Below are 14,228 nucleotides of genomic sequence, written 5' to 3' on the forward strand. Positions count from 1 at the left end.
AAAATTTTCCATTCCTATGTATCATATAGTTTCCAGTGTATTGAGAATTGAAAATAAATAATGCATAGATAGAATTTTAAATATAGGATAAAAAGGGCAAAAATGTCTAAAAGTTAATTAGTTTATAGTGTGAACATAACTTTTTTCTATTATAGTCAAATTTGAGCCAAATTTTTGGGACCAAAAGGATTTTTCCTTTAAAATATGGAAAAAATACATAAAGTAGCATATTTAAGTATTAAATTACAAAAAATAACAACACTTTTATCAAATTACATTTTGTAGCATATGTATTTGTATTTTTGTAGCAATAGTTTACAAAAATAAAAATCATAAGTATTTGTATTTTTGTAGCAACAGTTGACAAAAATACAAAATATAACTTGCTATATTATGTAATTATGAAACTGTTGCTATGAAACTCATAATTAAGGGGATTAGTATGCTATTTCTGAATTTTGCCCTTAAAATATTATGCCATAAAATTTGGGTAAAATTCAGAAATAGCATACTTATCCCCTTAATTATGAGTTTCATAGCAACAGTTTCATAATTACATAATATAGCAAGTTGTATTTTGTATTTTTGCAAACTGTTGCTACAAAAATACAAATACATATGATTTTTACTGCCCTTATGATCGATATGTATTTTGTATTTTTGCAAACTGTTGCTACAAAAATACAAATACATCCAAATACATATGCTACAGAATATAATTTGATAAAAGTGTTGCTATTTTTTGTAATTTAATACTTAAGTATGCTATTTTATGTATTTTTTCCATAAAATTTTAAGCAACAGATTTTGAAGACGAGAAAAAACCTCACAGTCAAGGCTAAATAGATAGCAAATTTTATTTTATTTTAAAAGTTAAGAATTTTTCTAAATTACACGCTATATAATTAAAACAAACTAACCAATCAATAAAAAACAATCTCCATACATGCAATTCATGCATAATTAATTTCTACATAAGTAAAATTATCCCATGAAAACTTGATCTCCCGATATGCTTAAGTTTGGGCTAGTAATTGACAATTTGACATGTTCATTTATTAGTTCAATCGATTTCAACTCATCAAAAAATGGATTGATAGTAATCCAAAATGATCCTTGAAAATCTTGTTAAAATATTTTTAAAATAATATTTTGTTGTTTAATATGTTATATATAGTCATGATAAAAGAAAATAATTTAGTATAAAAAGATTTCTAAAAAGAACAAACAAAGATATTAAAACTTAATAGGAATCGGATGGATTGAGTTATAAAACATTTTTAGCTCATTTCAGATTAAATAAATTTTAGACGAATCAATAAAATTACTCGTTCTTGTTCATCCAAACTCAACTCAAACCACTCATTTTACACCGTAAAGATATTTGTAATAATCAATTGTGTTCATATTTAGTCAAACAAATGCACCTTTATCCATTTGGGATAAAAAAGAAAGCATAATAAAATTTGGTTTGCTAGTTTTGACTTTTGGGTTTTGTGGCATTAGAGATTAGACACATGAAAGGAAAAAAAAGACCAATCATTCTAGTCTTTGAGTTTGTCTTGTAGGACCTCCACCATTCACGCCATTGATTTATTAACTATACTACAAAAGACTATACATTGTTTAGCAAAAGAGACTCTATTCACATTATTATTTATACAAACTTTGGCTTTAATTGTAGCACCCTTTTAGGAGAGGATTGATAGCTGGTTAGAGCTATACATGTATTAATAAAATGAAAAAAAAAAATCTATGTGTTATTTTATATGTAAATTAGCTAAGCAGGATTAATAGTTATTCATGTATTATTTTTATATATTCCCTCATAACTTATATATACATTAGTTATGTGTTTTTTGAATTACAAATCAAGTATCATATTAATTTTATGTATAGTAAAGTATGGAATTATATCGAATATAGGTTGGATGGTGGATCCAGAGGTACTTGTAAATCTTTTAAGTGCTGGAAAAAACTCTGTGGCCAGTTCTCTATCGTTTAGTGTGCTAAGAGTAGGAATGAATGATTAGTCTCACAACTGCCGACTATTGGGATATTTGGGAAATTAAAAAAAAAAAAATCTTTCAAGTGCATGGCCAAAGTAAGTGGTAAACTCAAGTGTGATTATTGAGAATGGAAATGAAGATATGAACATAAAGTGAAACAATAAATGATTTATTAATTACTCCTATTTGCCTTCACTTTGCACGCCGAAATTTCCCATCATCTTGTCAATTAAATAATTTAGAGTTAATACATATCATAAACTTGACATCAAATTATAATTTTAATCTTAAACTTTGACAGCACATAAATATAACCTCCAATCTTACGTAGAAACACGCATGTTCAACACACAAAACTGAGCACGTCCAACTTAAAATCTAAGGGCATAATACATAAATATGACCTTAAACCTTGACAATGCATAAACATGACCTTTAATTATTCAAAACTGCATAAATATGACCTTTAAGTGACTCTTCGCTATTTTTTTTCATTATTTTTGGCTCAAAGATGAAAATGACATCTAATTTCTTGTCATTGCGGAAAAAGAGCAATATTGAAGATTTATTAATTAGGAGGGTCAGCCTCATATGAAAAAATCGAGCGGGTATGTACATATATTATAAAACAGAGGACGAATTTAAGTTATATAATATATCTAAATATTATTTATTTAAATATTAAATTAAAGATGAAACTGTACTAATAATAAGAAAATTATAGTTTTAATAAAACGTTATTAAATTAATGTTATTAAGGATAGTAGTAGTAGTATATTAAATTAACCAGGGCGGACCTACGTGGTTACCATGGGGTTCACCCGAACCCCCTCGGTAAAAAAATTACGTTGCATATATATAAGATAGAAAATGTATATTTATGTACGTATATTAATGTTGAACCACATGAAACAAGACACTTGGATAGCCTAGTGGTGTTATTTGCTCTTTTTGGGCGCTTCCTTCATCCTACTATGCGGGTTCGATCCCTACTAGTGGCTAATTTTTTTTTTTTAATTAATAAAAAGTTAGGTGCTGCTATAGAAATAAATAAAATAATAATAATAATAATAATGATTTTTTAAAATAAAAAAAAAGTTAGGTGCTGCTACTATAGAAATAAATTTAAAAATTATAATAATAATAATAATAATAATAATAATAATAATAATAATAATAATAATAATAATAATAATAATAATTAAAAAAAAACGCCGTCGTTTTAACATAAAAAACAAAACTTTGACAATGCACAAATATGACCTTTAACTATTCAAAACTGCACAAATATGACCTCTCTCCAAGTCAGCCCTTTTAACGACGTAGTACTATGTGATTGAATTACCTTTTCATGTAGGCGCGAGTGAGACTCACGCATGAGATTGCAAAATCGGAGGTCAGATTTGTTTAGGTTTTGAATAGTTAAAGGTCCTATTTGTGCACTATCAAAGTTTAAGGTCAAAGTTATAATTTAGTGTCAAGTTTAGGGTCATTTTTATGTATAACTGGTCAATTGATTTTGTATTTCTTCCATACATAGCAAAATTAAAAATTACTAACAGACTACAGATATTTTCAGATTTTTTTAATATCCCATTCATCTGTTTTTTTTTTTTGGTAAGTCATTCATCTGTTTTTATTTGTTAATCCAATTTGCTTGTTTTTATTTATCATGCAAATAAATTTGTACTTTCTTTAAACAAAATAATAAATTAAGAGAATATTTTATTAGAATATTCATGACTATGAATATTTTAAAAAGTTGAGAAGTGATGTGAAAAATTAATAATTAATATCAAGAGTAAATCAAGAATTTTTTTTTATCTTTTTCTTAATTTATTAATGTGAAAAATTAGTTTTAGTAAGACAAAAAGTACAAGTTATAATGGTTATTTTTCATCAATTTTCTCCTCTTTTATAGCCACAAAATATTGATCCATATTAAAAATTATAAATTTCAAAATCATTTCTTCATGACTTAATATAAACATTGAACATAAATGCGTACAATTCTATATAACTTAAATCTTGTGGGGAGAGTAAAATACTCAATAAGTGAAATTTAATAAGAGTAATGTGTATGAAGATGTTACCTCATAATTCTTCGACTCAAGTAATACAATTCAACAAATAAAATAACGAAAGTAAGAGGAGCGAAAAGAATCAAATTCTATTTAATTAAAAAATAATTAGAGTAAAATTAAGAAAAGGAAAAAAAAAAACACGAGTGCGACATGGTCCACTAATACAAAAGCAAACGTTGTAGCAATGATTAGATAGACGATTTTAAACTTTTTATGTTTTGCAATAATGAGCCCCATTTCTTTTTTCTTCTTCCAAATCACTACACATTCTTTTAACATTCTTCCAAATCACCCCTTCCCTTCTCTACCTTTAGAAATTCTTGAGACGTGCTCCCCATTTTCATTCTCTCTCAAGTCTCACCACTTCTACTACTTTGCCATTATTAATTTCTCAATAAAAAAGCTTCTTTGTCTTTTTCCTTATGGTTTAGTCAAATTTCTTTGCTACCAAACTATTATATTGGTCTCTTCTATTTAATGGGGTCCTATTTATTCATTTTGTGTTGTTGTACTACTTCAATGTCCAAGTGGGTGTCCGTTTCTTTGCTCTACTAGCATAATAACATTAAATAAAAATTCCCAGGTTACGTTCTTTCTTACAGTAGTTCATTTTTTTTTTTATTATCGTGCTGTTCTACGAGATACGTGCCAAGTCCCACTAAGGCTAAGGATAGTTGAGAAGAAATTAATTTTAATCTTTCTTAATGAGTACTTTTTAGTTCTGTTTGTGGGGTTTGCTCTATTTGGTTAGTTAGAAAGTGAAATAAAGATTTCAAATTTGGAAATGTGAGTTCTTTAATACTCTGTAATCTTGTAATTTTTGGGGTTTGCCCAACTGGGGTTCTAATTTAATATCAAAATTTGAAATCTTTTCATGCTTATTACTCTTTAAGTGAAATAAAGATTGCAAATTTGGAAATGTGATTAGTACTTTAATCTTGCAGTTTTTGGGCAATTTGTTTTTCTGGGGTTGTTCTTAATGTCAATGTTTGCATTTTTTTTTTTTTTACTTTCATGTTTCTTACCTTTTTATAGTGTTGTACTGTCGGTGCTGTTATGTGTAAGTTTGTTCTGAAGAGCTTAATTGTTAAGGTTTCAGTTGATTGAGTTTTTTTGGTAAGTTTCAGGGCTGAACTTCAACGATTTAATTATTCTGGTATATAGTTGTGGAGATAATGTAGAACATTATCCTGACATGATTCTTTCTTGTCTTTCTTATTGTTGTCTCTGTCTGGTGTGAACTGTTGTCTTATTTTTTTGATTCATTAGCAGCTTTTCAGGATTGTATAGTATTTGTTTTTTTCTTCTTAAAGGAAATGGAATGAGCACTATGAGATTGGATGTAGTGGCAAACAACTAATAACTTATTTTATAGTTGTTTCCTTTTCATTTTCTTGAAATGTCGGTATCATGGTTGTTACAGGATAAGAATTGGTTACCAGTTACTCAATGGAGACACTAAATTCATCGGCTAATAAGACCTTTCCCAGAGAGCCAGCCAACTTTGATGAGGTTTCTATGCATCAAAGCATGCTCTTTTCTGATAGTCTTAAGGTATCTACTCTTTTCCTTAGGTTAAAATTGGTATTTTTATTCAAAATAGGATCTTGGAAACATGAAAGATATGTCGTTTGGTTAGAGATAATTGTAGAATGACTACCTTTAATTTCATTCCGGGCATTTGATTTCATTGTTTAAAAACTTGGAAGTAACATATCGAAAAATTTTCTGCCCATTTTACTGAATTTCTAGAAATCTCTGATTTGAGACCTGTCTTGTTTCTTCACTCCTGTCATTTTCTCGAGGTGAGGGTGCATCTGAAACAACCTCTCTACCTCCCAAGGTAGGGGTAAGGTCTACGTACGCACTACCCTCCCCAAACTCCTCTTGTGGGACTACTCTGGCTATGTTGTTATTGTTTGAGTTGAAACTTGTTAATATTGAAGAAAGAAATGAAAGAGCGGTAAAGAATTTGGATTCTTGAATACTTCTTTGTTGACTTGGTATTTAATTTCTTACTATGTATTATAGTTTCTGACTTGCACTGGTTTCTTCAGGATTTGAAGAATCTGAGGAAACAACTTTACTCAGCAGCTGAATATTTTGAATTATCTTATTCTAATGACGAGCAAAAAGATATGTGAGTTATCCTCTGACTTGTTGGAAAGCTCAATTCCGTTTTCCATTTTGTTATGTCTTCTGACATATTTCTTCTTCTTACAGTGTGGTAGATACGTTGAAAGAATATGCTATTAAAGCACTTGTGAACACCGTGGATCATTTAGGCTCTGTGACATATAAGGTCAGTGATATCTTGGATGAAAAAGTTGATGAAGTTTCTGGAACGGAGCTGCATATAGCTTGCATTGAGCAGGTAATAACCTGCTTTTTTTTTTTCTTTTTTTGAAATATCAAAACTTTATGAATGCCGTCGTTGAAAGGATTCTGATAGGATAAACCATAGCGTTGTGCTCAAAATGGTGACCACTATGTATAGCTTATGTGTGACTAATATTCTTTTTAGTGTCATATATTCAACTTCATTGAGAAGTATCTTTGTGCCTTTAGTACTTGTTTGATCTTCCCTCCTTACCACACAAACATATGAAGATTTTGTAACAATAATACTTCTTATATATAGGTTAATCAAATGAACTCCATAACTGAAATCAAGATGCATATCAAGTTCCGTGTTGAAGAAATATAATCATTGATAAGCCTTGCAAATGGACTTTTACTGGTTTTATTAAGCATTATAAGCGTAGTAGCCACGCTCTAAGATTGCCACATACTAACACATTCTGAAGATCCAATGCGAGCATATCAAATGCTTGGCAGTGCGCAATTTCGCGTAGAATTCTGTGTCTAGTATGTTTTATAGGTGAAGTGAATGCACAGATTCCATACTTTCTTCAAGAAAATTATACACACACAATGGCAAGGCTAGTTTACGAGGCTTTTCTGCTGTTTTATTTTGTTATGATGTGATCCTAATTTACTTCATCAAAAGGAAATGTTGTGATCCTATTTCATCAGGTTTTCTTTGGAAATTCAAGAACTAGATATGGATGATCAGGATTTAGTTAATATATTTCTGTCTTATTTCTTGTTTGGCTTGCGTGGACCTCATTTGGATATATAGAGCTGGAGCTCAACTGTCGGAATGACTCAGTCCCAGCATATTGTGTAGATATATGCTTATTTTATCTTTTGTTGCTCTGCTAAATGGATAAAAAATTGGAGCAATATATTCTTGACTTGAACAGTCGCAATGTCTGGGAAATCCCCAACCCTAAGCACCCTAACCTAAGCCATGGCTGTAAAGCAGATTTCTGATACCGAGACAAATGGATTCCAGTATGCACAGATATTCTCGCTCGAAAATAACAGCACTGCAGTCTTGTTGATCCAACATCGCACTACTATCTTGTGCTTGGTTGTGAGAGTGTAACTTGTGATATTCCCGCTCTTATTCATTTACCTGGTTTTCTTGTAGAGACTAAAGACATGCCAGAATTACATTGATAACGAGGGCCTGTCGCAGCAGTCATTGGTTATTCATACTCCTAAGTATCACAAGCGATATATATTACCAGGTAATTATGATTACATCACATGAGTATATCTTTCGAATCCGTTCATTTAGCAGTAGTTGTCACTCTCAACTCTCAAGTCAGAACTTAGAATATTCAACTACTTTTGAAAATTCTCTTCCAGTTGGCGAGACGGCAGATGGTGGTAATCTCACCAAGTTGAAGTACCAAGGGTGTAGTCTTGATGATCAAGATGATTGGAATCAATTTAGAAATGGTAGCATATTATGCATTGCCTTCAATTTTTGAGTTTCCATTAAGATACTTTGTAAAAAATGATATGACCGGAGCTGGTTTCCTCTAATGCAGCTGTGCGAGCAACAATTAGAGAGACTCCCCCACCTACAGCTGGGTAAATTATTCTTGCTTCTTGTTGTATCCAGCTACCTGATACCTTTAATGTTTTACCATGCATGACTATGTAAAGATTCATATACTGCAGGAAAGGATTCTCCCCATCACCTTCTCCACGGCTATTTCAGCAATATGGAAAATTTTCATTCTCCGGAACCACACCAAAGAAGGAACTAGGTCTTTTCTCGTCATTTTCTTGCATTATTATATATTTTGCATCTCAGCGCTTATAATTTTCCATCCTCTTGTTCTCATTGCTGTTTGTAATTAATCTTATCCTTCTTTTTGTACTTTGGCGCAATGGGCCAACAGACAGGCGAACAGTTTCACCACATCGGTTTCCTCTTTTACGAACTGCATCTCTGGCTAGTCGGCCGACCACCCCCAAAAGTTCTAGGCCAACCACCCCAAATAAGAGTCGGCCTACTACTCCAAACCCTTCCAATGGGAGACGGGTAATTACTGGATCCTATATGTGTTACATTTACTTAATATGTGAATATTCAGTTCCTGTGAAAATAGTTTTTAACTGCTGTTGATAAAATCATGCTCCTCTATCCTGAAATGCTCATGCTGCAAACTGCCTTGTTCATAGTCATCTTTTACTAGTTTTTCCTTGTAACTGTTAAATTTTGTTTCAACAGTATGCTGCAGAGCCTCGTAAATCAGCTTCAATGCGGCTTCATGTGGACAGTATAAACATCAAAGATCCTGAGCAACATTCCAGCAAAAGTAAACGTCTGCTTAAATCTTTGCTCAGTCGACGCAAATCAAAGAAAGATGAAACACTATATACATACATAGATGAATATTAACAGCAAAAAGTTGAAAGACAAATGTGACTAAAGGAGGGGTTGATGTGGTAGCACTTGCAGCTGGAAGCCAGGAAACATGCTTTATTGTTATTATATTACATTAGTGCTTGCCCTTCTCCAGTTGTATACGGAAAGTACCAGGGACATGCTTTTTATGTTAAGTGCACTGCTTACCTTTCCTCAATTGTATATTAAATTTTGGCAATGTATTGGCAGTCTGTAACCTCAATTATCAAGACTTGATTAGTTGTCCTTGAAATGGTCTCGACAGATTATAAAGTAATATAGCAAGGATTTTAAGGGTTCGTCTGCACACAATTTGAGTTGACATTTGAAGAGTGTTGTTTCAAGTTAAAGCTGAGAAAACATATCTGACCAACTTCTGTTGGAATGTTTGAAGCACAAGGAATGAGAATATCATCTGAATTTTGCTGTATGCCAAAGGTCATATATCACTTTTAGATTTTTTATCATGAGGATTTGAGCTGCAAGAGGTTGCTTGAGCATCTTTGTCAAGTCCAAATCATGCTGTAGTTCTAGAGTACATGAATATCTCAACTACAAAGACGAATATGATCTGAAGTTAAATTAGCAGCTGACAATGAATAACAGTCGATTACAACAGGAATGGCTTTCTGTATATGGCACATCAATAATGAACAATGTCCAACAATATTCAGTAAAGGTCTCTATTCCTTCTTAGGACCAAATTCTTCGATAGTTTTTGTTGCGAGTGTGAGTACATCTACAAATGCACTAAATGATGCACGAAGAAATCTTGCCTCAACAGCTTCAAAATTCCTGTAAAGCATCAGAAAAGAGTTCAGAAAGCTGAATGATGCAGAATGTTCGGAAGAAAACAGCACATGTATTAACTTGAACACAGCATTCAGAAATTTTCAGCATGGAAGAGTGACATTCCTCGTTCCTAATCAGGGGAGAAAGGAAGAAGTCTAATTCTGAACAAGGTTTCCTTTGATTAGGGAAGTTGCTATAAACATAACTGACTGGTGCCCATTATATTTCAGTCACATCTGTTGCCAATTTACAGCTACAGGCACGCAAACAAGACATAGTAAAAAACTCGAGAGCAATATGCAGTGCTGTATCATTACAGTTAAGATGATATTTGTATTTTTGGGTTCCTTTTCAGCAATACAAGATGAATATATCTATAAATTTTGATGAAGTATGACGATATCTATAAATTACCATCACAGACACACACACACACACAAGTATAAGAAAATACTAACAATGTTGACTTACGACTGCAGTTAGATCAATAAAATGCAAAACAGTGAAAATCAACTGATTTCTTCAGTAAGTATGAGAGTAGAAACAAGTGCTCACACTGAAAGCTTCCCGTTAGATACAGACATGTGCCTCTTCACTTTATCAGGCTGCAACTGCAAGTTTTAATTGTACAAGAGTTGAGGCACTGGTGGATTGAAACAGATGCTACAACGAATAAAAATTCTCAGAATCACTATACCTCCTTATCAACAGCCAATGCAGTATAGACAATATGAGCATTTTCTTCAGACCCAAGATCTACTTCCAAGTTGCTGCATAAATTATACCTCATATAATTTGATAAGAAGCAACAACATCACTCCTTTGCATGGGAATACAAATCAAAAGTGCATTAACATAGAATATAACTCATTAGTGCTAGTGCCTAGATGTCACAAATTTGCTACTCTGATCTTCAGCTCAGATTTTTGAGTTTAAGAATGCATCAAGTTCCCATTTCGTTACCAAATGGAACTGTAGATGGAAACATATTCGTTTTCAATTTTAATTCACGAAACAACAAACAGATCATAGATACATAAAATATATTGTGTATCCTGAAGGAAAGGAAGACATGAAGATAGGGTCGCATCAAGCATAGACTTGACAGATTAGGAAGGAGAATTTTACACAAGATGTCAATGAAACTAAAGTTTCTGCTCTTGCAATTGAAAACCCACTAACAAGCTTTCTCAGTAAGAAAATTCAGTATGAACGTTTCCAATATGTTTTCCGCCAACAAAGTAAATACTTCTTTTTAAGGTAAAATTCAATTATCTACCTATGAGATAGGGGTAATGGTCCGCGTGCACTCTACCCTCCCCACAACCGACATTGTGGGATTACACCTAGCATGTTGTTGTTGTGTTGTTGTAAGGTGAAATTCAATTACGCGAGTCTTGAGACCACAAGTTCATTCCTAGCTCAATGTTAAGCTTCGTTACAAGTCTCTCAATATATACACTTCAAATTGTTTCCATTCTCTAAAAAGATGAACAGAGATAGCTCTGCTATGCCCCATTTCTTGAAGTCGAGGTGCATGCAAACTAGCCCGGACACCACCAACATACCCGGTGTATTCCCACAAAAGTGGGGTCTGGGAGGTTAAAGTGTACGCAGTCCATACGACTACCTCTGAGGAAGTAGAAAGCCCCATTTCTTGAAAACCAGGGGGCTACCTGCTTTACCTCCCCACACCCACCAAAAAGGAGAAGTCTTTTTGATAAGGAACCAAGAAAATCCGTATGGGTATGTTCAAAATGAGTGATTGAAACCAAGAAACAACTTGCAAGAGCATAAATATGTCATATTAGTGTACATATGTTACATAAGCACAAAAGCATTTTCTTGACATATTAAAGATTTCTTGGTGGTGGTAAGTGGAGATAGAGGAAGATAAAATACCATTGGAAGTCCCATGAAGATGCCACACCATCCATTCCTTCTTGGACACAGTTGTTGTACAGCCGATGAGAAGCTATTGGTTGTTGGTTGATTATTAGGGTTTTAGGGAAAAGGTACCAAAATTCACAAACCCGACCCGTAAATAAGTGGTTTAGCCCTATTTGTGTTTTATCTCTAATTTTTGCTTCTATAATGTACATTCAAATTTTCACATCATAATATCTCATAAATAATATTTTCGAATTTATGTTTTAATTGCTACGAAACAAAAATTAAAGTCCAACCCATTTGTCCTTTGGAATTAAATTAGGTCCTTGGACTCTTTTTATATACGTTTAGGTCCTTGGACTCTTTTTGTATTGAAGAGTTTTTGTTAATAGTATTTTTTTCAATTATTTACTTGATCCGTGTTGAATTAATACTCATCTTATTTATTTTTCTGTAAGTATTTAATGACAGGGATAATATTAGAAGCAAACAATAAACCTGTTGATGCTCTATCACTAAAATAATAGATTTATTTTTGTTGCATAATTTGTCTAAAGTAGGACGCAATAAAGTTCTAAAAGAAGGAAAAGATAATGTTTAAAATTGTAGCGTATGTAAATTGCTCATTGAATGAATGGAACTATTAATTGGGTAAAACTTACACCAATTCAAGTATTTGAATTTAAAGTTTATGTTACTTAATCATGATTAATCAATATATATTTTGCTTAATTTAATAACATAAGCATGATAAAAAATATTAGTTTGGCGTAAGTTTAATGAGGGGAATTATACTAAACAAGAGATTTCAGTGGTATTAATCTTGTCTGGCTAGAATTCTGTGTGTTTAAGAATATTCCACTGGTATATTACTCACTATTGGCCCATCTGCCTCCTTATTATAGTTGGTTAAAACAGAGAAAATAGCAATTAGAAAAAGGTATATTTCAGATGCCAGCTTCAGCATCTTTATTTATTATCCTCTTTCATTCATTTTCTGTTACCCCTATATCATAAAGAAACAATGCTGAAGCATGTTTCACTTCTGGAAAAACTGTTTTTTCTTCTCCATGCTGAAGCATGTTTCACTTCTGGAAAAACTGTTTTTTCTTCTCCAATGAAGAAGTTTAAATCAAGAAAGGCAAGTTTCTTTCATTCACCCCCTTATGAGTTGTTATTTTTTATTTTTCATGATGATGGTCTTGTTTGAGCATTGTCACTCTTATCCTTCTAAACTAGTAGTCGTAGTATTACTCTTGTAGTTTGTTATCGTTCTGTTTCTGTTATAATTTGTACTTTCTAGTTTCTTGTCCTATATCTGCTGCTACTACTACTGTATGTTGTTTCTTGTACTTCGGTTATATGTACTATTTTATGGTAGTTATTGTTCCGTTTCTTCGAATTGCTTTTATGCTTTATATAATATTTTGTCATGACTTTTTCACTTTAACTTATTTTTTTCTGAACTGGTTTGTTTTGCTTTTTTTGAGACGTGTGTATATGGGAAACAACCTCTCAACAAAGTTAGGCGTAAGGTCCACGTACACTCTACCCTCTCATGCCCTACTTGTGAGATTAGACTGGCCATCATGATGTTGTTGTTCCACATGGATTAGTTTATCCAGTATCTTCTAGTTTTCACCACCACAAGTATTGATAACTGTATTAGTTAATTACAATGTTCTTTCCTAGTTCAAGGTTTGGCTGTTTGTTTGTTCCTTGAAAATCTTGATTCTTTTAAGAACCATATATACGGAGAGAAATTGAAGGGGAGCCTTAGAGTAACTGGTAAAGTTGTTGCGATGTGACCTAAAGGCCACGGGTTCAAGCCTTAGAACAACTTCTGGCAGAAATGCAAGGTAAGATTGCGTACAATAGATCCTTGTGGTCGGGTGCTTCCTCGGACCCTGCACATAGAGGGAGTTTTAGTGAACCGGGCTTCACTTTTTTCTTTTTACATACAGAGTAATAGAGATGATTCAAGGTATTTGCTTTTTGTTTGGCCATTTAACTAGTGTTTCTTTGTTAATTGGCTGAGAAACTCCACTTCTGGCAGAAATGACAGGTTGTTCCACAGTGTATATATGGCTTCATGTTAATGGTTAATTAGTTGCATGTAATGCATGTGATGGGGCTTCTCAGTTTCTAATTAAGAGTTTAAGTTATATATAACAAGAAGGAGAAAAGGTGAGCGCAATTTCACTTGCTTGTTAATTTCTAATCTAGTTAGAGATGGAAAAGAATTGGCAAAATTTATCGCCACACTCTTAATTACGCGTCATTTTTCACTTAGGCACCTCAAGTGGATATTGATTCATTTTGGCACCTCAAGCGGTCTTCAAGTGTGTCACTTTGACACGTTTTGTTGAATCAGCAAAATAATATTAGTGTGTGAGTTACACGCGCCGTTGAGGTGGAAAGTGACGAATAAAATGTGGACACGTGTCATTTTTGCAGGCCGCTTGAGGTGTCAAAATGAACCAATGTCCACTTGAGGTGCATAAGTGAAAGATGACGCGTACTCTAGGAGCCTGGCAATGGGTTTTGCCTTTAATAAATAAATAAAAAATACCCCCTCCCCATAACCTACCCACCCCACTAACCTTCTTTTTCAAACACCCACCCACCCACCCACCACCCCCACCCCACCCACCTCACCAGTTTTCTTCTTAAAACACCCCATCC

The 14,228-nt window shown here is 32.9% G+C and overlaps 2 protein-coding genes across 4 annotated transcripts; one reads left to right on the plus strand and one right to left on the minus strand.

Annotated features, from left to right (window-relative positions):
* Positions 1 to 4,292: 4,292 nt before the first annotated feature.
* On the plus strand, positions 4,293 to 9,168 carry LOC107863098 (protein ABIL3). Of its 2 annotated transcripts, none has more exons than XM_016708868.2 (10): positions 4,293 to 4,676; positions 5,517 to 5,647; positions 6,151 to 6,233; positions 6,317 to 6,467; positions 7,590 to 7,689; positions 7,811 to 7,903; positions 7,996 to 8,038; positions 8,129 to 8,217; positions 8,353 to 8,495; positions 8,685 to 9,168. In XM_016708868.2, exons 2-10 carry the CDS (start codon positions 5,543 to 5,545, stop codon positions 8,853 to 8,855), a joined length of 978 nt encoding a protein of 325 aa, XP_016564354.1. In that variant the 5' UTR covers positions 4,293 to 4,676; positions 5,517 to 5,542; the 3' UTR covers positions 8,856 to 9,168. The 2 variants fall into 2 exon arrangements, with proteins under 2 accessions (XP_016564354.1, XP_016564355.1); XM_016708869.2 differs by lacking the exon at positions 4,293 to 4,676 and adding an exon at positions 4,709 to 4,879.
* A 260-nt stretch (positions 9,169 to 9,428) lies between these two features.
* Positions 9,429 to 11,796, minus strand: LOC107863100. Of its 2 annotated transcripts, none has more exons than XM_016708871.2 (4): positions 11,556 to 11,796; positions 10,351 to 10,423; positions 10,209 to 10,264; positions 9,429 to 9,656 (listed from the first exon to the last, which is right to left on the minus strand). In XM_016708871.2, the coding sequence occupies exons 1-4, from the start codon at positions 11,753 to 11,755 to the stop codon at positions 9,545 to 9,547; spliced, it is 441 nt and encodes a 146-aa protein (XP_016564357.2). In that variant the 5' UTR covers positions 11,756 to 11,796; the 3' UTR covers positions 9,429 to 9,544. The 2 variants fall into 2 exon arrangements, with proteins under 2 accessions (XP_016564357.2, XP_016564356.1); XM_016708870.2 differs by having other exon boundaries at positions 10,351 to 10,438; positions 11,556 to 11,760.
* Positions 11,797 to 14,228: the final 2,432 nt, after the last annotated feature.

The sequence above is a fragment of the Capsicum annuum genome, chromosome 3 (assembly GCF_002878395.1).
Source record: "Capsicum annuum cultivar UCD-10X-F1 chromosome 3, UCD10Xv1.1, whole genome shotgun sequence".
Lineage (NCBI taxonomy): Eukaryota > Viridiplantae > Streptophyta > Magnoliopsida > Solanales > Solanaceae > Capsicum > Capsicum annuum.